This window comes from Botrytis porri (assembly GCF_014898465.1).
Source record: "Botrytis porri strain MUCL 3234 chromosome Unknown BPOR_021, whole genome shotgun sequence".
Lineage (NCBI taxonomy): Eukaryota > Fungi > Ascomycota > Leotiomycetes > Helotiales > Sclerotiniaceae > Botrytis > Botrytis porri.
In genome coordinates, this window is record NW_024066095.1 from 262,788 (window position 1) to 284,515 (window position 21,728).

A 21,728-nucleotide genomic window follows, 5' to 3' on the forward strand; every position below is an offset into this window, starting at 1 on the left:
ACCAGAAACAAGTATCACAAAAAGTATGCGATACCTATCAGGGACCAAGAATTGGAGGTTAAATGTTGTTATCAGGAAAGTCGGGTATCAAGTTGAGAAAATAATCAATATCAAGAAAGGGACTGCACCAGTTCGAGTGATATGGCTTAGTGTGAGGAGGTGAAGACCCTAAGACAGATTGGGAAGATCCCGACGTTCCGATGTTGTTGTTGTCACGTTTGTTTGTCAGCACAATCAACTACATCTCATCACGCTTCAAAGATGATTTATGTTTAAAGCGCGAAAGATGAAATATTTGAATGCAAAGCAATCGATTTAACCTCTGAAAAGGGTTATAATTGATCTAGAGGTGGGTTTTCATGCACAATCATTCATTCATGATGTAGCTTTCGTAAAGGAATTGGTATCAAAGCCCCTAATGCTAGTCTCTGCAATACTCAAAAACAATATATGGATATACATACTTGGGTAGGTAGTAGACAGTCAAAGGGAAAATTCGTAACGGTAGGTAGGTAGTTTGAGAGATTTCTGTAGAAAATACATGGATAAGAGCACTCTTTTATGTCTAATGGCTTTCGGAGACACCTGCATCTATTGAGTCTTCCAAAGACAGAGACAAAGGAACCATCTAGGTTTTAACTTGGTCTGTAGCAAATCAACCCAAGTTTTGAACGATAGTTGCAACTTTCTCTTGAAAACTTGAGTCTCACTTCTGTAAGATGACACAATATCAAAAACCTCCACAGTCTATTTCCTCAAGCGATCTCACTCTGGCTCTTCATCACCTGCAGCAGATGTTATCATAATGTAACTCCTCAAAAGTTCTTGATACAGTACTTTCAGCTGACCAAAAAACTAAAATCTACCTCAGTCAGGCCTCAGCCCAGAGTTCTTAATTACCGAACTCCCATCAGCAAACTCACAAGCATCCTCCCTATCTTCAATAGCCTAGTGAAGCCCGTTCCAATCTAACAGTTTGTCAGCGCAAACAATATCCTTTCTAGGAATCAATTCGTAACAGCTGGCTCACTTCAATGCATCTCCCTTCCGCCATCCACCTCTCAGACCACAACTTCCACAGCTAGCCAACATCACCACCTTTCCCATCAGTTCTGCGAACTCCCGTATTTTTGACATGAATTTTCTGTCTATGAGCTCAATAAATATAAGTAGATTATGAAGCTTGGATTACTAGAGGCTTCTTGCATAGAATATGATTTCCGAAGTGAAAGCTAGCTAATAATATCAACTATTACAAAACTAAAACTAAAAGCTCCTTTGCCCAAAGAATACACCGTAAAGTTCTCTTTGCTGAATAGTCGAATATCACTCAGCCATGACTCTCAGTTTTACAGAGGGATCATGAAATTGAAAGGGAGCAAGACTCTTCCTAGATTGCTTCTTGTCATGCGTTTGATACCTAGGCCAATTGATAATGCATATATGATGTCTTCAGGTATTACATTTGGAACTTGGGAGGTAGTAACGGATGTACATGAAAATTTGTATTTGAAGGATTTATATCGATGAAGATAGAGATCATATGAAGGATAGTTTAAAGGACTTGGTAAGGGCAGGGAGCCACCATCTCCATCAGTGTTGGATTAAAAAATTCAGTAACCAAAACATTAGGTTTGAAATCTGATATGAATCGTTTTACAAGCAGCGGACAGACTTTGATAGCCTAAATACATAGACAACATAATTTGCAGGCTTTCACCAAGCAAAACTTGCTAGAACTGGATCAAGCAATTTCTCAGATCAGTTTGACAGCTCAAAGTGGCCCAGGTCCAGATATACGCACCATCTTGAAGCATTGAATATGCTAACAGACTATTCATTATGTTCGAGCTGCCATGAAGAATGTTTGCTTCCAAAGCCCATTGACATGTTCTTGAATCAAACACAACAAACAAAACCCTAGAATTCTTTCCAATAGCTCACTTGTGGACTCCGAATAACAAAGCATCATCTTCCATCTTATCACCCAAATAAATAAATAAATAAATGCACACACACATACACACACACACTCTCTCTCTCTCTCTCTCTCTCACACACACACACCACAATAATCCCATCCTAATCCCCAACCCCCATCCCAAAAACCCCCAAGCTCGAGTCACCCACCACCATCTCCCCTCTTCGGCCCGAAGTTCCCCCATCAAATCACCGTCCCCAATCACAAAATCTCCATGTGACATGCACAGAATCCCCAAAGATTTGTTGCATATCTGAAAAGTTGTTTTATCAACTATTCTGCCATTCTTGAGAAAAGAGCTTTTTTTTTGTTTTCGAGTTCGAATTTTGAGTTTGTGAGGGAGGAGGTCATTCAACTTTAGAATTCAACTTTTTTTGGCGACTGGCCCAACTTCTTCATCTTGGAACATTATAAAAAGTTGCTACAACGTCGAGTTTCTAATCACTATTGTTTTTATTGTCTTTTATGTGTTTTAAAGATTGCTGAGGCTGTTTATTTTCTTTTATTTAGTTGTATATTGCTTTGTTGTCGTGATAATTAAGGTCACCGTGACAAACATTATGCATGACTTGGAACTTCAGATTCGTCAACACCACAATCTTCCAGTCTATCTATTCTCATGAAATTGATATCAAATATCTTGACAAGAGGTACAGAGACTATAAAAATCAACTTTTTATCTGTTCTAAAGTTGTTTTCGTTGCATTGTGCTCAATTTGTTCATGAGTGCAGGAGACAATGTCATGACAAGCGAATCAATATTCAAGGTTGTTAGATCATATAACTTACCGTGCATACAGGGCTTTTTTGTCATTACATATGAGAAGATTTCAATGGAGTTCTTTAAGTTTATGGTATAATCTTACATGGATCTAGACATTGGCATAATCTTACATGTATGTAGCTAGATACTCGGCTAGGTCTTAGTAGTTAGTTGATCTCAGATCGTAGCTTCACATTCTCACTTCTAGAATTCTTGGTATACTTCATCACTGTTTCGTTCAACTTTCAAGAGTTCTTAATGCACAAAGTGTTCATTCTTCTTCTAACCAGGTTATTGACACAACCCGAAGCTAATCTTAGCTTCCCGTATGATTGAAATAAAAATCCCATGTGCGAGACTTATCCGACTACGTGCACGTAGTTGCATCCCTTCGCATCGTCTGCCGGATTCAGTGATTACTCTGCTTCCCCGTTTCGTGACAATCAGGAGCCTTTATCTTGAACCATATCAAGTATTTGATTGCCAGATTCGTCATCCGTCAAGCCCTGCTCCATTACCACAGCGCTTCTTCAAAGATCTGCCTCAAACCAACATACTTGTGAAGTGGGGATTCATCCTTGCGGACTCTCAGGTTGATTCCTTCCATTCGTAAATATAGTTCCGGATACTCGGAAGTGCAAGAACAAGGACGTGCCTGATAATGGTCTCGGCATCTCATCAATAACACTGGAGTCGGTCTGATGTTTTTCCAGTACTTTAATGTTTCCTTCCCACGCTTAAGTTTCTACCCGGATATCATTACGTGGATACGGCAAATCAATGTAATGGTAGATGCTTAGAGTATTCATTCCAGGAATCAGTACTATCAGCAGTTATTAAGCCGGTGCTATTTAGTAAAACCTGGGGAACCCAGCTTGTGAGGACGCTTACTAATTTCAAGGTATACGAGATGCAACTCTTCTCTACCAAAAGTAGAGGTGATAACCCGTGCAAGTCACGAGTATCATAAACAATCTCGTGTTGAAGAATCAGGGGTGGATCAAAATCAAAGCAAACTCCTAGATTTGGAAGACTTTGATACTGGAATATCGGTGCAGCGAAATGTACTATTTCGTATCATGGATGTAAGACAAGAATTTGAACTGTGAAGATTGGAGGTCAGTGAGATACATATGTACACTGGTTCATTCATAGATAAATGGACCACAGCTTTCTTTTACCAAAAAATCTTCCTTCATGTTTGTGGGAGCTTACTTCAACTCAGCTCTCCAGTTTCTTCAATTTATAGGTACTCATGGGGCATCTGCTTGTGTTCGCATATACTTGAATACCAGCTTTAGAAGCATATACCTCGAGAATGCTCTTACGCGAAAATGCGCCCCGATTCCGAAATGATAAATATTCTAAGTACATAACAATGGTCACCTGTCGGTAGAGTTAAGAATAACTAAATGGGGTGCTAGAGCTCCGAAATCAACGCTCAGTTCACTAAGAGAGACAGCTTTTCTAGAAGAAATTATGTGAAGAAGGCCAGTTATTATGTGAAGTTGTCTAGTTAAGTTGTTATATACATCTATCTAATCAGTTCTTCGACTTGGACTCTCTCATCTTTTGATACTCGCCATCAGCGATTCTTCCCCTATGCCCAGCTGAGAAATTTGCCGTTGAAAGTCCTCCTCGAATTTGAGCGGCTCTACCACGGTTCACCATCAAATATCTGAGCTAGCCCTTTGTACTTATACACAGGGGTTCCGTCCTGATGGCATGCAATGTTGGATTTCAAGGTAGGCATCCAAAGCCAGGATGAAGTACCACTCTTTTCGACCTTGCCCCAATTAAGAGTACTGCCACTTTCAAATTTCGAAATCCAGCACATCAGAGCGGGCGCAGGCCTGCGAGTTTTCCAGGATTCTAAAGTTGCCTCTCCAGGCGCAGGCTAGGAATCATCTTCCTTCTTATTCAAAAATCGATTAAAGTCTAGAGCTACCGTGTCTGCGCGCTCTTTAATTGCTTCCATTTGATGTAGAAACATCAGCAATTGCTGATCACGTGAGTTGAGCAAACCGGCGTCGTACTTCCAGCGCAAATCGAAATCCGTCAATCCGTCCGAAATATCCAACATTCGACGTAGGTGCTCACATCTTGAATGGACCTTTGTAGACAATTGCCTCACAACCATTATCCATAATTTTGAGAGAGCCGGACAATGTTTACTTAGAAAAGTGTATAAATTTGCTGCGTTGTTCATTCTGGTGGTCAAGCTCGTCCGAGGGCAATACTAAAGTTGCAGACTCATATCGTCCAACGATAATTGTGTGACATTTTCGAAAGGCAAACTTCCGCCCATGTCGTATAATTGCAGCATGAATTTGGCATCGACAAGAAGAATATCGATATGAGGCCGAGAGTAGCTGCTGCGGTTGGACACATTGTCGTCAAACAAAAGCGGGGTCATAACTTCAAACTTTTGAAATCTGCCAAAGATCTCTGCGTGTGATTCTCTGCAGGCTAGTAGTAAATTGTTCAGCTCATGATATCTCGGAGGACAAGCACTGAATATTCTATCATTTCCCTCCACATGGATCTATACAATCAAATCCGTGACCACCGGACTAGGTTGTGCTTCTTTGAAGATTCAGGCTTGGAGTTTGAATGGCAAGCGTGAGAATGACCTGAACTCGATGAGAGCGTTTTATTCTTGCTGAGGCGTTGAGTTCATGACGGCGAATTTATGAGGATTTGTCAATGGGTATTGTTTTTTTTTGTGGATGTGGCGACTTGAACTTTGGGGCCAGATTTAGTCGAGTAGAAGACGACATTCTAGAGACCAAGTGTTTTGTAGATGTTGTGTGAAGATGTTATACCTATAAGTCTTTCTGTATATTATATCGAAGATGGAATTGAAAGATTTGAGATCCTGCAAAGACGATGTATATATATCAACATCGATGCAAGTACGGCGCAGTGGAATAGAAAAAAGCCGCATCGAGCAACAGGCAACCCCTTAGATGTGGCAGAATGAACACTGTAGTCCAAAGCGCGGAAGTCTTATCTGGCCCAGGATGAGTGATATACCGTACAAGAGAGCTAGCATGTATGGCAGGATTTCTTGAATGCAAAATTGGTTCTTGGACAAGGCGAATCTGAGTGAATCGAGCTACAGTGAATCTGTAGACCATGTAGGTTGGAAAAGACCCTGACTATTGACTGAAAGATTGCATCGCCCATATGCTTGCAATCGAGCTGCTTTATAGCATCGATGATACAGTCTCGAAGTCCTTGAGTCGATGGAAAAAACGTTATCGTCCTAGGCGTTGATTCGATTTGTCCTACAAGTCACAATGCTGGGAGAGGATACTGGTTGATTAATATAAAATCATGTGATACGCTACGCATATATTTTGGAGCGCCGACGTCTCTTTTTCCAGAAGCTCCAAGAAGTCCCCATATATACCATACCTGATATCTATCTTAAACTTTCCATAGGTATCTACCTTAAGCCCCAATACGATCATTGTGCTCATCACTCAGCTACTTATACCCATATCAATCTCGACATTGATCAATCACCAGGTTCGGATACGAGACACGTCGTTTTACATGTTTGCTGAGCATAATCGCATGATAAACTCTTACTTTAGCATTTACCAAACATCAGACAAATTTAGAATCCTCACGGAAGGTTGTCTTGCAAGCAACCGTATAGATCGGAATATGGTTTTTTTTTATTTTTTTCATCTCATTGAGAATCTACTTTCAGGCAACAGTTAGGATTGAAGTAAGGGGGAACATGTATGATACTTTACACATTAGATTAAATTTATTTCTCCATCGGTGCCGATTAGTCTTCCTCCATTTTCTCAGGACTGCGCAATTCGCTTGTCCCCCTTTCCCTTTCCCCATCCATATCCCTATCTCTCGACCTCTCCCTATCCACACTCATATCATCTCTCGGGGTATCATTGCTATATCTCCTTCGTCTTTCCTCGTCTCTATCATCTCTCTCCTCATCCTTGTAACCACCCATATCTTCGTCTTCTCCATTTTCCTGCTTCACATGATTCGTGACTTGTGATTCGAGATGTAAATTATCCATTCTTGGGGACCCATCTTCATCACCCACATCTACCCATATCCGAACTGTTCCGTCCAAACCAGCACTAACAATTGCTCCATTTGGTCCCGGAGCAGTGTCAACCCAACAAACAACGCCTTCGTGCCCATGAACTTTCTGTATTAATTCCTTCGTGCTGACATCCCAGAAAAGAATGTCTCCATCTTCACTACCCGAACTGATAAATCCTTGATTACCACTGAAACCAAAACTTCCACCTAATGAGTATTTGTTATTAACGTGGCCTTGATATGTCTTTTTGCATGTTCCAGCTACGTAATCCCAGAGTCGTATACATGAATCGAGTGTATGCGCCAGAATATACCGACCGTTAGGTGAGAATCGGACTGTGGTTACCGGCGCATTATCTTCGTGTACGAGGGTTCGAAGACATTGACCTGTTGCGGTATCCCATACACGGCTAGAATTAGATTAGTATTTTCGATATAGAGTTACGAATAGCTAGCAAATGAACTTACATGAGCCCATCAGTAGAACAACTGCATACTAATGTTCCATCTCGGATAAAATCCACGGCGCCAACCGGATCAGAATGCGCTGGTAAACTTCTCATCTGCCTTCTTGCACGTAGATCCCACAAGAAGACTGCTTCATCATAACTTCCACTTGCGATTACATTCCCCTTGGGAGAAAAAGCCACCGAATAAACATAATTATGGTGACCAAGTAAAGGCGTAGGATATGGTTTACCAGTCGCTCGATCCCAAAGCCTGATAACCTTATCATCTGATCCTGAAGCTATGGTATTTGAATCCGGACTCCAAGCAATTGTCGATACACCTGCGAGATGTCCTTCCATTGTTCGCAGATGTTTTCCTGTTCCCGCATCCCATATCTTAATTGTGCCATCTGCAGAGCAACTAGCTATCCATCGACCATTGGGCGAATATCTTACTTGCGCAACTCCTTTGCGATGTCCTCGTAATATAAATTTGCATTTGTAGTTGAGTTTTAAAGGCTTATGAGAAGGTGTGGATGAGGATTGCGCCGAGCGATGTGAATCTTCAGACGTAGATCTACTTCTTGATTGATTCGAATCTCGACGACTTCGAGGACTTCGCGAAGTTCTATGGCGGGAATGTGCATGATCTAATTCATCTGCGCTGCCATCACTAGAATATGGTCTTGATTGTCTGCGTGTAGAATCGCGACGCGTGCTCGTAGAAGGTCGAATTGCTTTATCTTCTACCAATTCATCTGGCGAACTATAACCCGGTGTAGAAACTTCGCTATCATATCTTCGACGTTTTGTTTGGTGTCTTTCAGTCATATTGAATGGATTTGTCGCTGTTTCATCGAAGTCGGATATTATTTCGAGCTTTCGAGCCCTTGTTACATTGATGACGATTCAAATGAATTAAGCGCTAGCATATGGAGAAATTAACCGCGACGCGCTTACCCTTGTACAGCATCGGCTGTTTACTGGATGGGATTCATGAACCCCTGTTTTTGAGTCCTTGGTGTTGAGCCTAGAAACGTCATGAAGGTTAATTCGAGAGAGAAGGGACCGAACTGATGGGAAATGGTTCAAACACCATGATAGATACTCAATCCAAACATTGAATTAACTGTCCGAACTTTCCTGCTTACCTGAGTTTGATTTCAATTGATTTGAGTTTATTGTTTTTATTGTATGCAACTGCAAGGGTCAAAATCTTAAAACGGAGTTCATTAATTTCATTTCTTCAGCACTACGCCGCTCCCGCTTCAGTAGATCTCCACGATACAGGATTTCTTTCCTACTCCTTCTCTCTCTTCAATCCTTACGCCAATCATAATGGACTCTCCATCACTAGAAGTCAATGAGATCAATGTGATCACCCTCAATTGTTGGGGTCTCAAGTTTATCTCTACCCTACGGAATGAACGTCTTACGGAAATTGGGCAAGCCATTGGCTCTGCAAGTCCTACACCTCATATAGTTGGTCTCCAGGAGTGTTGGACACAGGAAGACTACAAGTGTATACGAAAGGAAACGAAGCACATTTTGCCTTATGGAAAGTTTTATCACAGTGGCATATTTGGAGGGGGGTTGGCAATTTTGTCTAAATGGCCAATCGAAGAGAGCTCAATGTTCAGGTATCCTCTCAATGGTAGACCTACAGCATTCTTCAGGGGTGATTGGTTTGTAGGGAAAGGGGTTGCTGGTGCCAGAATACGATTTGGACCAGGACCGAAAGATATTGTGGAGGTTTTCACTACACATGCAAGTATTCCAAAGCTTTTTGCTCAGCCAAAACTAACGTACATAGCTCCACGCACCATACGAAACAGAACCAAACGATTCTTATATCTGCCACCGAACAGCACAAGCATGGGAAATAGCAAAACTTATGAGAGGCGCCGCAGAGCGTGGACATCTAGTTCTTGGCCTAGGAGATTTTAATATGATACCATTATCCCTCGCCCATCGACTTATCAGTACACATTCACCCACTCGAGATGTCTGGATGGTCTTGCATCCCGATTGCTCTATCGGTGCTGCGATTGATGAAGTCGAAAAGGCTCGAAGACGCCCCATACCAACCGCGAAATTCAATTTATCGGAAAACGGTACAACTTGCGATAGCGTATTAAATACTTGGCGTTGGAGTAAGGGAGAACAAAAACGTCTTGGTCCAAATCGTCCCGAGATTGAGATTCCGGGCGACACCCCTGACCCTCGTGCAAAAAGATTAGACTATATCTTCGCCAACACGTGTTTCGATGAAAACAATCCATCAGCAGGAGGATGGATAGTAAAGGATGCACGCATTGGTATGTTGCAACGGCATTCAAAATATCAATGCTCTTTGAGTGATCACTTCTCCGTCGAAGCAACATTGGTACATACAAAATATGCATCACCAACTGAACAAACAATAAAAAATAAATCCGCTGTTTCCAATGGTGTCTACCTCCAAACCGCCCCCTCAGAATCTCATCTCCTCAGCGCTCATACACAACTCAAAACCTCTTCATCACCACCCTACCTGCCCATCTCGACATACGATGAAATCATCGCCATGATCCATACCTACCGACTCCGAGAGCGTCGTCAGAGACGTCTTCGTTTAGGTCATTTCGTCGCCTCGGTATTTATTAGTATAGGTTGTTTTATCGCTGTTTGGTGGAGTCCTCGAAATTTCGTGGCATTTATACTTATGCTGTTGAGTAGTTTGGGACTTGGAGCGGGTATTATTGATGGGTTGATTGGGGGTCTTTTTGTAGGGAGTGAGATTCGAGCACTTAAGGAGTTTGAATGGGAAATTAGTAATGCAAGGGCAGCGGCTAATGGGGAACCACTTGATCTCGCCGAGGAGGGTATTCAGGATTGGTAGTCCTTTCCTGTAAAAACGGTGAAGGGATGAGGGACGTTTTAATGTCTAATTGGGGTGAAAACTGCGGGCGTATTACTACTAGATCATGATATAATTTGGGTATCTTTTATGCTGTCACGAGGAATTGTACTATACGCAAACGAGCATTCCTCCTTCAATGTAAGATCTTACCTTTTTTTTTTTTTTTGTCTTCATCGCAACTTCTTCATGGCATGTACGATATAGCGGTAGCAACCTCTACATGTCCAAGCACTCAACATCGCTTGCTCTTTCCTTCTTTTTACCTTCATATAACATGTTTCCAGCACCTACCTTCCGTCTTTGCTCTTCTCTTGCTACGCGACTTTTACATCTCTTCTTGCATGTTTGTTTCTTCCCTCTCTTTCATCTGCTTCTTAAGGAAATCTAGGATGGGATGAGGTAATACAACATCATAACATTAAATATACCTTCTCATTCTTTTTTTATATCGTTTACTATCCGTACTTGTTAATCTTGGGAAACGAGACAGATCAGCTTTATCGGGATTGGAAGTACTACTTTTAGTTCGTGTTGCGGTGCTTGTTACTTGGTGCGTGAATACTGGTATATTAATCGGAGACAAGTACCGGGGAAGTTCGGACGAAAAAGGATTGTGCGTATGGACGCGAACAGTGTGGGAGCCGAGTCGACTGCGAGGTTTGGTTTCGAAGAGGACGGGAGGAATAGGGAATTAGGTTGAGAGAATTGGATGTCTTTGTTGTATATTGTTGATTTAGGTTTTGGGAATAAGTGCGAGGGGTTAGATCAATATGACTGGTCCGAAAAGGTCGCCGTCTCCGCCGCTTCCAGAGCCGTTTGCGATGCAAGTAAGATTGATGATGGAAACTCAAGTGAAAGAGGCAAGAGAGAGCGAAGAGACAAGGGAGAGAGAAGTGAGAAACGAGAGAGAGCAAAACGACATGAAGCGCGACATGATGGAGTGGAGATTTTGGTCGGAGGGAAGATAGGTATGAATTTATCATTGGAGACGATATAGAGCCAGTGAATATAGACTATCCTTTGAGGGGAATAAACCTGCAGGCTGGAGGTGAAAACCCTGGATGAGGAGAGCATGCCGTGTGGTAGACAGGTAGGGAGGCTAGGCACCAAGAACTGGCACGCGATCAACATTTAGTAAGTCATAGACGAGAAGAAAATCAGAGACTGGGAAGTGCGAACTTTTCATCAATGGAAAGTAGCCAAGAGCCTGGAGAAGAAGATCGTGGCCGGGGAGGCGGGAAGTTTTTGAGCAGGAGACTGAAAAGGAATGAGAAAAACGGCTCCGAGCAAATGAAAAATCCAGGAGGTGGCAACAAGGAAAAAGAGAAGGAGAGATGGAAATCATGAACGAGAATAATTTAGTTAAAAAGATGGAGCTCGAACAGAAAAGTTTCAAAACAAATGAACGAAAAAACCAGAACTATAAAACAAAAATAGAAGAAAGGGAAGAAATTATGAAGGGGAATGATCCGATTAAAAAGAGGGAAGTCGAACAGGATAGGCTCAAAAGAAATGAGAGGCAGAGAAAACGGCACCATCGAAATCCATTGCGGAATGCAAAGCTCAAACTTGAAGAAAAACAGCAAGAGGCTGAAGTCATGGAAGAGGATGATCTGTTGTTGAGGACGACAGTCAGATCGAGAATGTTTCGGAAACAGAAGACCAACAATCGCTTCCAGCAGAAGACAAAAGAAAGGCAACAGGCACAAACCCAAGTGGAAGATGAAGAAGACAATGTTGAAGATGAATCGGGGGAGAAATGGGGAGGCTATTGGCAAGAGGATGATGATGATGAATAAGAGAAATAGTAGCGACTACATTAAGATTGGAATTGGGGATTGATATTCTGAATAGCGTTAGCGTAACCAAATGAATATAAGTTCAACAGCCTATAAAAATTTTGAAATTTCTCCAATGACTGGATAAGTATAAATTGCATTGCGTCATGAAGTTGGATTCTGAAGTGTAATAGTGATCAATTCAACATATGGGATGACTTGGGACTTGCTACGAATGAACTCCAGAATATTCGCCCTTTCCACAATATCTGTCATTATTCCGCGAGTAAATCAATTCCTATAATATGTTCTTCATTTGGGGTATCTATTGTCACATATCAAAACTACACACTCATGACTTATCACCACCACCCACCGTCAACGGAATCGCGTTTTCCTCCGCATATCTCCTCTCCTCCCTATTCCTCTTCTCCCTCCAATCCAGCACTCCCTCCTGCACCTCCCTATCCCCACAATACACACTCTGCACCGGCTCTCCCAGAACCTCATACAACGGCAACGCCCCCGTCCACACATCCCCTCTCTCCCCCAACCCTCCCCGCTCCAAACTCTCTACATTCCCGGCCCGAATCTTCGCCGACGCACTGCGCACAACGACTTTAATCACCTGCACCGATTTCATAGCTTCGGGCGCAACGGGATTCGTCTGTGACCAGCGACGACGAATCATGTGGTTTGTGAGGAGGTGCATGGCGTAGTGTTTTTCAGAGGCGGAAGTCACGGGTTCGGCGGTCCCGTGGATGATGCAGGAGCGGTAGTTGAGGGAGTGGCCGTTGGGGGTGAAGTGGAGGACTAGGCCGTCGACTGGAGGGTTTTAGTTAAGGGATTTATTCTACATGGGGGTAATGATGAGATACATACCTTTCGTACTACTAATCACCACTTTCACATTCCCTCCCTCTATCGTCATTCGATTTAACATCATGGCGGAATTTCCATGCAGATAGATATCGAATGGTGCGTTGCCGAAACTTTCTTGTTCTTTCACATACTGTTCTTCGGTTCCGTCATCTTCACAGATGGGATTTTGGGGATCGTAGTTTCCGGCTACGGCGGTCATGGGGAGGGAAAATGGGGAGGGTTCGCCGTCTTCATCGGGGACAATGAATGAGATTGTAGAGACGAATGTTTGGGAGAGGATTGAGTGAACGGTGTAGTAATCATAGTGTGCTTTGGGGGGTTAGTTTGGATTGTAATGGGAGGAGGGAAGGGGTAATACCGCGTTTTTTGTATACTCTGATAGTGTTTTCTTTTAATCGGGGATATTCCCCGAGTTTTCGGACTGGGGTTATGGAGCCCATGGTTTTGGTTGGATATAGATGGGAAAGATAATTGATAACGAAGTAATAATAATAATACAATAATCCCGTACAAAAAATAATCTCCTCAAAATATCTCACCAGATACACAAAATAAAATGATACAACCACAAGAAAACAGTCATCCAACAATCCCCTTTATACCAAACAACAACCTCCAAGATGTCATCACAAACCTCCATAAAGTGTAACGCTACTTAAGAAGGTAAGTCGACACGACCCCTTTTTCCCGGCAACTGGACGCGAATCCATCACTATCCATCCGATGCAAATCCCGTGCAAGGACCCCCTATCCACCACTCCACCAATCTGATCATCGCTTTTCTTATCTGATCGATTGATCGGAATCTATTAGCTTTCATTCGACAATCACATGTGGTTTCGGATGTGACGATACTTTTTGAATTGAGAGGGCGTGTGGAAGGTGGGTTGGTATTGAGGAGATGTGCTGCGTAGGTATCTATGGGGAAGGGCGAAGCGTGAAGTTAGAGGTTAGAGGTTAGAGGCACGGAACATCGGGATATATATATATATGTAGCTTGTGGAAGTCGTGATGTGTGGTTTGGGAAAGATTCGTTTAAGTGTGCTTCTTGTTGCCGATCGTTTTGCTCCATTCCTTTTTCTTAGAATTTGGAAATCTGTTTTACTGTGTTTATATAAACACACACTCGGGAAAGCAAAACAATTCGATCGACTTAAGAAAACAGAAGATCAGTGTCTTCATTCTAACCATGGCTCCCTCCATCGCAGAACTTTCCTCATCTCTCTCTCCTCCCATCAAGGAAATTCCTGCATCCACCACTTCTGAGCTCGCAGGAGAACATCCCTCAAAACCCTCTACGGTTTCAATATGGCAAGCCATCGCTACTCGTCGTCAACAAGAAATTCTCTCTTCTATTCCCTCGGAATGGATTCTCCCAGCAGATCTCTTCAATTCTAAACGTCCTCTTGATTTAGTAAAAACTTGTGGGTTGTTGAGTGAGAGAGATATAAAGATTGTGTATAGTACTGCGGTGGATTTGCTAGAGAAAATGAGAACGAGAGAGTATACAGCTGTGGAAGTTACGTCGGCGTTTTGTAAAGCAAGTGCGGTTGCTCATCAAGCGGTTTGTCTTCTACTTCTTTCCTTCCATTTTGGGATTATATCTGGTCTCGGTCATTGGAACTTCGAAGAGATCCCCCGAACTATAGAAAAGGTAGAAGAGAAGATAAAGAAAAACTAACGAACCAAAAATTAGACAAATTGTCTCGCCTGGACCATGTACCCCAGCGCCCTCTCCCACGCCGCCAAACTCGACGCCCACATGACCCAAACCGGATCTCCCATCGGCCCCCTCCACGGCCTCCCCATCTCCGTAAAAGAACACATCTACCTCCTCAACACGCCCTCCACATCCGGCTTCGTCGGCTGGGCCGACAATTTCTGCACCTCCCCCTCTCGAGAAGGAATGTGCATCCAAGTCCTCCGGGAAAGCGGCGCAATCTTCCACGTCAAAACCACCAATCCCCAAGGACTCATGGCCCTCGAAACAACATCAAATCTCTATTCCACCACCACCAATCCCCTCAATACCTTTCTTTCCCCAGGTGGTTCCTCAGGCGGCGAATCCGCACTCATAGCCATGCACGGTTCGATTCTCGGAATCGGCACGGATATCGGAGGAAGTATTCGTAGTCCCGCGCTCAGCTGCGGTATCTACGGGCTCAAACCAAGTGTAGCGCGATTACCGCATTCCGGACTCTCGGGTGCGCATGAGGGAATGGAAAGTGTGATTGGGGTTGTGGGTCCCATGGCGACGTGTTTGGCTGATGTGGAATTATTCTGTAAAACTCTACTGGATGCGCAGCCCTGGAGGGGAGAAGTGGGTTTACTTCCTATCCCATGGGGATGTCGGGAAGGTGTTCCTGCTGCTGTGGAGAATGAACAGAATAGGAAATTGAAAATCGGAATTATATATACCGATGGTGTACACACTCCTCATCCACCCATTACCCGAGTGCTACACACCACAGAAACTACGCTCAAAAAAGCAGGACACGAAATTCTTCTCTTCCCCACACATCTCCACGCTCCTCTCATCTCCACCATCGACGCACTATATCTTCTCGATGGCGGCGCCGAATACCACTCCCATCTCTCTCTCACCTCCGAACCCCCCACCGCACTACTCCAATGGCTATTAGAAAAACCAACCACGAAACATCGCAGCGTTGCCGAACAATGGAAATTACATAAAGAGAGAAATAGAATCCAAGACGCGTATGCGAAGTTGATGGTAGAGATGGGTGTGGATTGTATTATTGCGCCGGGAGGGGTGAGTGTGGCGAATGCGCATGGAGAGGCGAGGTATTGGGGGTATACGAGTGTGTTTAATGGGTTGGATTTACCGGTTGCGTGTTTGCCGGTTGGGGAGGTGATGGAGGGGGATGCGTGGGGTGGGGGTGGGAATGAGGGGAGAAAAACGGTTATGGAAGGGCTTTGGGGACCGGGGAAGGAAGGAGCGGAGAAGTATGAGGGAGGAAGTGTGGGATTGCAGATTGTGGGGAGGAGGTTGGAGGAGGAAAAGTTGTTGAAGATGGTTGGAATTATTGAGAAGGATTTGGGATTATCTGGGTCGAGTTAGAAAAAATGGCACTCCTAGAAGACTTAAAAATGGAACTTAAAAAGAGAGAGAAAGGGTATCGATATAATACCAAGAATCTTTATAAGAATAAAATACCACAAGAAATTCCCATACCAACATTCCCAAAGACCACAACCCCCAATATCCCACTCAATCCCAACCATCCCTACCTCACTCAAACCAAAAGTATACAACTCCCTATCTCCCTAATAGTGGCCGTACAATCCACCAATCTCCCCTTCCTCACCTGCAACTCCCAACTCTTTTCCAAAATCTCAAACGCACTCCTCGAATTCCCAAAACTTCTTGAATCCGTCACTGCCCCTCTCGACGTCTCTCTAAAGAATTCCTGATCCTGTTTCGAGCTTGCTAAACAACCGGCTACACTCAGTGGCCACACTAATCCTCTGAACATTTGCGGATTGGGGATCATGCGCATGGCGTTTATGGTGTTGTGCAGCATCATATCGATATCTTCGGGAAGGAGGTTATCCGTAATGACCATTTGGAGATAGATGAGAGATGCGCAAGCGAAGATGTGGGTTATGAGGAGGATGGTATGTTTATTATATAATTCTGTGGCATAGAATGGTGGGGTTCCTCGATGCATTGATCTCAATGCGTGGAGTTCCTCTAGGGTCTCTGAATTTTTAGATTCTAGACGACCTCGGATATTTTGTTCGGTGAAGATTAATTGTTGTTTGAAATCGATGGTATAATCAGATTGATGTTTTCGTCTCCAGGTTCCTAGCCAGGCTATTTCGCTGATCATTATCATGACCCAATTTTCACATCCCATGATGGATGCTAATTGGATTTTGTGGTCGGACTTGGAGGAGCCAGGTTTTTTGGCAGAGAGTAATCGATTGTGGAATTCGGAAAGCCAAGGATGGGATCCGGTTGATACACAGGCTCTGACTTTAGTGTTAGTGAAGTTATCGAGATGAATCCTTACGAATGACGCTCCGCTGGCCCTCCGGGGGCCATTGCCATGGAGGCCGAATAATATCATATGTACGACTCTCGAGCGCAGCGAGCTATGGGGGTTTGGGGGCTTGCCCCCATGATGGCACTCCTTATTAATCAAATTCTTGTGCAATCGATACAACAACCTGAGCGAGACAAGACTCTTGCCATCCCTCCTGCTTCTCCTGCTTCTACCGACCCTCCAATATTTCCATCATTCAACCGAAAAAAGAAGACAAAACAAAAAACAACCCAGAAGACTAGTAAAAACAGGAAAACTCACAGAGCATCCATCCAAATAATCGCCCCCGTAAAAAAATCCAACGCAGCACTATCCCTCGAAACCAAACTTTCACTCATATTCGATTCCGGCGAGCCTGCTCCTGGAATATTGAAACATTGAGACGAAGTCAATAGCGTTTCCGGGCCTGGTATACTACCATTTGAGACTTCATGAAGAACTAATATAAGTTCTGATGCTGCTCTGAGATGAACTTGCCAATTACTTACACCACCGTTAAAGAGCTTTGGAGGCTTGTTAGTGATTTTGTTGTGGTTTGTGGTTGAGATATATTATGGAGGAGCGATACTTACTTCGAATGATATCAATTGGATCATACAAGCTAGAATTTGGATATTTCCATCAAACGCTCCTTGTTCAGATGCATTTTTATTATTTGTCTGAATGAAATCTTGTAATCCCTTCAGTGCCAAATCATAATGATGTTGTAATTCATGCAGATAATCTATTTCTGCTTGACCACTCTCTTGTTCTAAAAGTAAAGATTGACGATGGAAAGCACTCAAACTTAGAGCTGCATGATAGAGAGGTTTTGTTTTTGTCAACAATGATAATAACCATCCTCTTCCTGATGATAATGATGGTGTGTGAAACCGGAACTGGATAAAAAAGACATGATCAAGATAATGCATCATTAAACTCGCTTCTTGATCTTCGATCCATTTTGGGAATAAAGGAGACTTAGGCTCGATGTTTTTATCATGGTTTATCTCCATGGGTGGCGTAGATATTGAAACGACATTGTCGATACTTGGTAAATTGTCTCCTTTCTTAGCGATATTCGTCGGAGTAGTACTAGTACTAGTACCAGGTGATTTTGGCGATTTGGGCACCGACGATATCGAACCCGTATTCTTCCTCGCACGAAAAGCAGCTCTCTTTTTACTTGCAGACGCCGCAACAACTGCTTTAATCTTCTCCAATTCTGCTTTGGCAAACTTGGGATCATCGATCCATTTTGGTTTGGGACCATAGTGACATTCTACATTAACATCCTTACATCTCAAACAGCCTATGAGAATCGGATATTAATACTTTTTCTTCGGCAAGCAAAAACTCATCATGACTAACCGGGTTGTACTTCATCACATTTCTTTTTCCGAATTCGACACGTCCAACAACCTCGATTACTTCGGACTGCGATTGGTGAATGGACATTTGTGCCGGCAGTGTGATCCATTGAGTACGGACGGGGGGAAGATGGTGTTGAACTGAAGCGGACACTTGCATAAATGATTACCTGATACACATTGTTGTAAGATCACAAATAGAATCTAATATCGTGATGACAGACTCGTGACTCTTCGTCCTGTATGGTATGGCCAGTATAATTCACGACAGCTTTGGATATCGTCTCGTCGAATCAGCTGAGAGGTTAGCGATATATGACTGCAAGCTAACAATTTCCTCAAATATCACTTATTGTATATTGGGTAGATGATACATGAGAATTTTGATTGCAAAGAGGCGTATGTGTGAGAGTGTGTTAATGAAAATGGAGGAATGATTGAGTTTCCCAGTGGAAAAGTAACTGGAGACGAAGAAAAACTTCACATCGGCTCGACTTACTTGAAAATACATTCTCAACTCATTCGATTCATGCAAACGACCAACTAACTCCACACAAGTTGACAAGTCCGTACTTTCTTATCATTCTTATCGAGTAAAGTTGATATCGTATCACGAGTGAGTTGTACGAGTGAAACAACGTCTAAACAAACCCTCAAAAGATACCTTGACTGAAATATTCACTAACTATACGAATCTCATCTATATAATTCTAATAAGAAGCAGACAAATGCCCGAGAGCGACAACAAATAAATGAATCTTATTGGGAGAATTCCATGCTTATCTATTTTTCAACCACTCGCACCTCTCAGATTGAAAGATGGTCTTTCCTAATATATCTTGATTAGTATCACTTCAGTATTATTGGTGAGGATGAATCATTGTCCGTAGATATGGTAGGTTTAGCTCTTTGATATTGATGCTGTCTCATATTATTCCGATGGACGATCATGCAAGCCTCAAGCAAGCAATATAACGACGTGAAGGTTACCAAATTTCTCAATATTAAGAGCATCTCCATTTGAACCATTTCGAGATGTGATTGCATTCAAATCTACAATGACGTCTAAGAAGGGAACAACGTCCATAATTACCCAAAGTCCATCTCAAGGATACTCACTACTGAACTTCTATTCGGCTTTCCTCCTTGGCACTTTCATTCTTACCATTTGGCATTACGGAATCCCTTCACAACTAATATCTCCTACAAACTTCGAATTGAATAATCTAGCTCCATCTCTCGCCAAAACAGGTTGGCAATGGAAAAATGTATGTTCTTCCTCCATATAAAGTTAAACTCCACATTCTTATATATCCAGGTCGAACCAAGCGAATCCCTCATCTGGCATACTTGCTACTCGACTTTCCAATGTGCTCGTCTTTCCCTACCACTAGACTGGCTTAACACATCTAACCCTTCCCGAATTTCCCTTGCAATCATCAAGATCCCCGCCACAGATCTAACCAACTATCTTGGACCCGTCTTCACCAATCCCGGGGGACCAGGCGGATCAGGAATCTTTTCCCTCCGAAGAAATGGACACAATCTTCAGAAAATCGTCGGTAAAAACCACGATATCATATCTTTCGATCCGCGAGGTATAGGGGCCTCAACACCTCTCATTAATTGCTGGGGTTCCGCACGACAAAATTCAAAGATCTGGAAATTAAGTGATGTAGGAGTAGTAGATTCGCATCCAGGAATTCTTAATGATGCATATGCGAGAGCGAGTGCTCTTTCGAAAACTTGCGAGGATAATATGGAACGGGAAGCGAACGCTAGAGGAGAGGAATCACTCTTAAAATTTGTGAGTACGACGAGTGTGGCACGTGATATGCTTGAGATTATGAGGAAGACGGGGACGGAAAAATTGAGGTATTGGGGGTTTAGTTATGGGACTTTTTTAGGTGGTGTGTTTGCGGCTATGTATCCGGATTTGGTGGAGAGGATGGTTAGTGATGGTATGTATTTTGGGAATACTTTTCGTTGCAATTCCCCTCACTGTTTTCTCTCTGTTCCCTTCTTCTCCCAGGTACTCCTCAGTCCTCCAAAACACTACCCTTTTCTGTGCTACAGATTAAGAGAAAGAAAAGGAAAAACACGGCATGATACGCTCTCTTATTCAATGAGATATACATCAAAATGGACTTCATAAGGTAATCTTCAATGCTAACCCAATCAGGCAACGTAAACTACAAAGAATGGTCAACAAACACCCACACCTCATTCCTCCACGACTCCGAAAAAATCATGTCAGCATTCTACCACTACTGCCACCTATCCGGCCCCACCATCTGCGCCTTCTACTCCTCCGCCCCCTCTCAAATCTCCACTCGTCTAGCCACTCTCCTCTCCAACCTAAAAACCCATCCAATCCTCGTCCCCCCACAAGATCCCTCCTCTCTCCCAGAACTAATAACCTACTCCTCCCTTAAACGTCTCATCTCCGCCTCTCTCTACCGTCCCATCCTCCTCTTCCCCTCTCTCGCCACCGTCCTTCAAGCCCTCGAAACCGGAAACGGCATCCCCTTCATAGACCTCACCTCCACCTACGGCATGCGCGAAATCTTCACCTGTGATTGTCCCCATGATTCCTGCAGCGATCTCCCCTCTCCCATCGATGACGACGATGAAGATCTCGAAGCCACCGCCGACGCAAGCGCAGCTATAATGTGTACCGATGGTGGTCCTCTTCCCCATAGTCTCTCAACCTTCCAAACCTACGCCACATATCTCATTGCTTCCGCTCCCGCCGCCGGCGCCGTAGGCGTCGATTTCAAACTCAGCTGTGTAGGTCGAACCATCCCCGCTAAATGGCGATTTACAGGCCCCTTTGAGGGAAATACATCGCATCCGATATTGTATATTGCGAACGCGGCGGATAATGTGACGCCATTGGTTAGTGCGAGGAGGAATGCGGAGGGCTTTGTGGGAGCGAGGGTTTTGGTGCAGGATTCGTATGGGCATACGAGTTTGAGTGCAGGGTCGGGGTGTACGGCGGGGGTGGTGAGGGAGTATTTTCAAAGTGGCAGATTGCCGGAGGTGGGGATGGTGTGTAAGGTTGAGAGAGTGCCTTTTGGGGGTGGGGAGATGGGGGGAGTAGAAGGGTTTGGGGAGAGTAGGGGTGTAAAGGGTGAAGAGGGAGAAGACGTAGAAGACGGAGAAGAGGAAATAGATAGAGAGCTTAGAGAAGCAGCGTGGGAATTAATGATCAGTGCGGATATGAGACTTGGAAGGGGAGGAATATGGTGATATTTTGATATTTTGAGGTTGAGTTGGAGTTTGAGCTCAGAGTCAATATGGAGATGAGAATGCACACGTAAATGAAGTTGAAGACACAGACCAGAGATTAGTAGAACCAGAATATATAACTATATACACATCACTTGATAATTACAAGTCTTCTTTTTAAAGTCCGTATGAGAGAAGAAGAGGAGATAAATAGATGGATGAATGGATTAATGAATT

General features: G+C 43.4%; 9 protein-coding genes across 9 annotated transcripts; 5 read left to right on the forward strand and 4 right to left on the reverse strand.

Moving 5' to 3' along the window:
* Positions 1–4,398: 4,398 nt before the first annotated feature.
* EAF01_011392 (uncharacterized protein) lies at positions 4,399–4,953 on the reverse strand (the record flags this gene model as incomplete). Its single annotated transcript, XM_038919649.1, has 2 exons — positions 4,399–4,641; positions 4,693–4,953. 2 exons carry the CDS (start codon positions 4,951–4,953, stop codon positions 4,399–4,401), a joined length of 504 nt encoding a protein of 167 aa, XP_038764859.1.
* A 1,593-nt stretch (positions 4,954–6,546) lies between these two features.
* Positions 6,547–8,110, reverse strand: EAF01_011393 (uncharacterized protein; the record flags this gene model as incomplete). Its single annotated transcript, XM_038919650.1, has 2 exons — positions 6,547–7,240; positions 7,299–8,110. The coding sequence occupies 2 exons, from the start codon at positions 8,108–8,110 to the stop codon at positions 6,547–6,549; spliced, it is 1,506 nt and encodes a 501-aa protein (XP_038764860.1).
* A 507-nt stretch (positions 8,111–8,617) lies between these two features.
* On the forward strand, positions 8,618–10,160 carry EAF01_011394 (uncharacterized protein; the record flags this gene model as incomplete). The annotated part of the gene is made up of 2 exons (XM_038919651.1): positions 8,618–9,046; positions 9,093–10,160. 2 exons carry the CDS (start codon positions 8,618–8,620, stop codon positions 10,158–10,160), a joined length of 1,497 nt encoding a protein of 498 aa, XP_038764861.1.
* Positions 10,161–10,951: 791 nt separating this feature from the next.
* Positions 10,952–11,149, forward strand: EAF01_011395 (uncharacterized protein; the record flags this gene model as incomplete). Its single annotated transcript, XM_038919652.1, has 1 exon — positions 10,952–11,149. The coding sequence occupies one exon, from the start codon at positions 10,952–10,954 to the stop codon at positions 11,147–11,149; it is 198 nt and encodes a 65-aa protein (XP_038764862.1).
* A 402-nt stretch (positions 11,150–11,551) lies between these two features.
* On the forward strand, positions 11,552–11,980 carry EAF01_011396 (uncharacterized protein; the record flags this gene model as incomplete). Its single annotated transcript, XM_038919653.1, has 1 exon — positions 11,552–11,980. The coding sequence occupies one exon, from the start codon at positions 11,552–11,554 to the stop codon at positions 11,978–11,980; it is 429 nt and encodes a 142-aa protein (XP_038764863.1).
* Positions 11,981–12,311: 331 nt separating this feature from the next.
* EAF01_011397 (uncharacterized protein) lies at positions 12,312–13,281 on the reverse strand (the record flags this gene model as incomplete). Its single annotated transcript, XM_038919654.1, has 3 exons — positions 12,312–12,784; positions 12,842–13,150; positions 13,200–13,281. The coding sequence occupies 3 exons, from the start codon at positions 13,279–13,281 to the stop codon at positions 12,312–12,314; spliced, it is 864 nt and encodes a 287-aa protein (XP_038764864.1).
* Positions 13,282–14,030: 749 nt separating this feature from the next.
* EAF01_011398 (uncharacterized protein) lies at positions 14,031–15,923 on the forward strand (the record flags this gene model as incomplete). Its single annotated transcript, XM_038919655.1, has 2 exons — positions 14,031–14,405; positions 14,538–15,923. 2 exons carry the CDS (start codon positions 14,031–14,033, stop codon positions 15,921–15,923), a joined length of 1,761 nt encoding a protein of 586 aa, XP_038764865.1.
* Positions 15,924–16,098: 175 nt separating this feature from the next.
* Positions 16,099–18,370, reverse strand: EAF01_011399 (uncharacterized protein; the record flags this gene model as incomplete). The annotated part of the gene is made up of 4 exons (XM_038919656.1): positions 16,099–16,837; positions 17,173–17,414; positions 17,484–18,202; positions 18,262–18,370. The coding sequence occupies 4 exons, from the start codon at positions 18,368–18,370 to the stop codon at positions 16,099–16,101; spliced, it is 1,809 nt and encodes a 602-aa protein (XP_038764866.1).
* Positions 18,371–19,318: 948 nt separating this feature from the next.
* Positions 19,319–21,512, forward strand: EAF01_011400 (uncharacterized protein; the record flags this gene model as incomplete). The annotated part of the gene is made up of 3 exons (XM_038919657.1): positions 19,319–19,528; positions 19,579–20,221; positions 20,443–21,512. The coding sequence occupies 3 exons, from the start codon at positions 19,319–19,321 to the stop codon at positions 21,510–21,512; spliced, it is 1,923 nt and encodes a 640-aa protein (XP_038764867.1).
* Between the last annotated feature and the right edge of the window lie 216 nt (positions 21,513–21,728).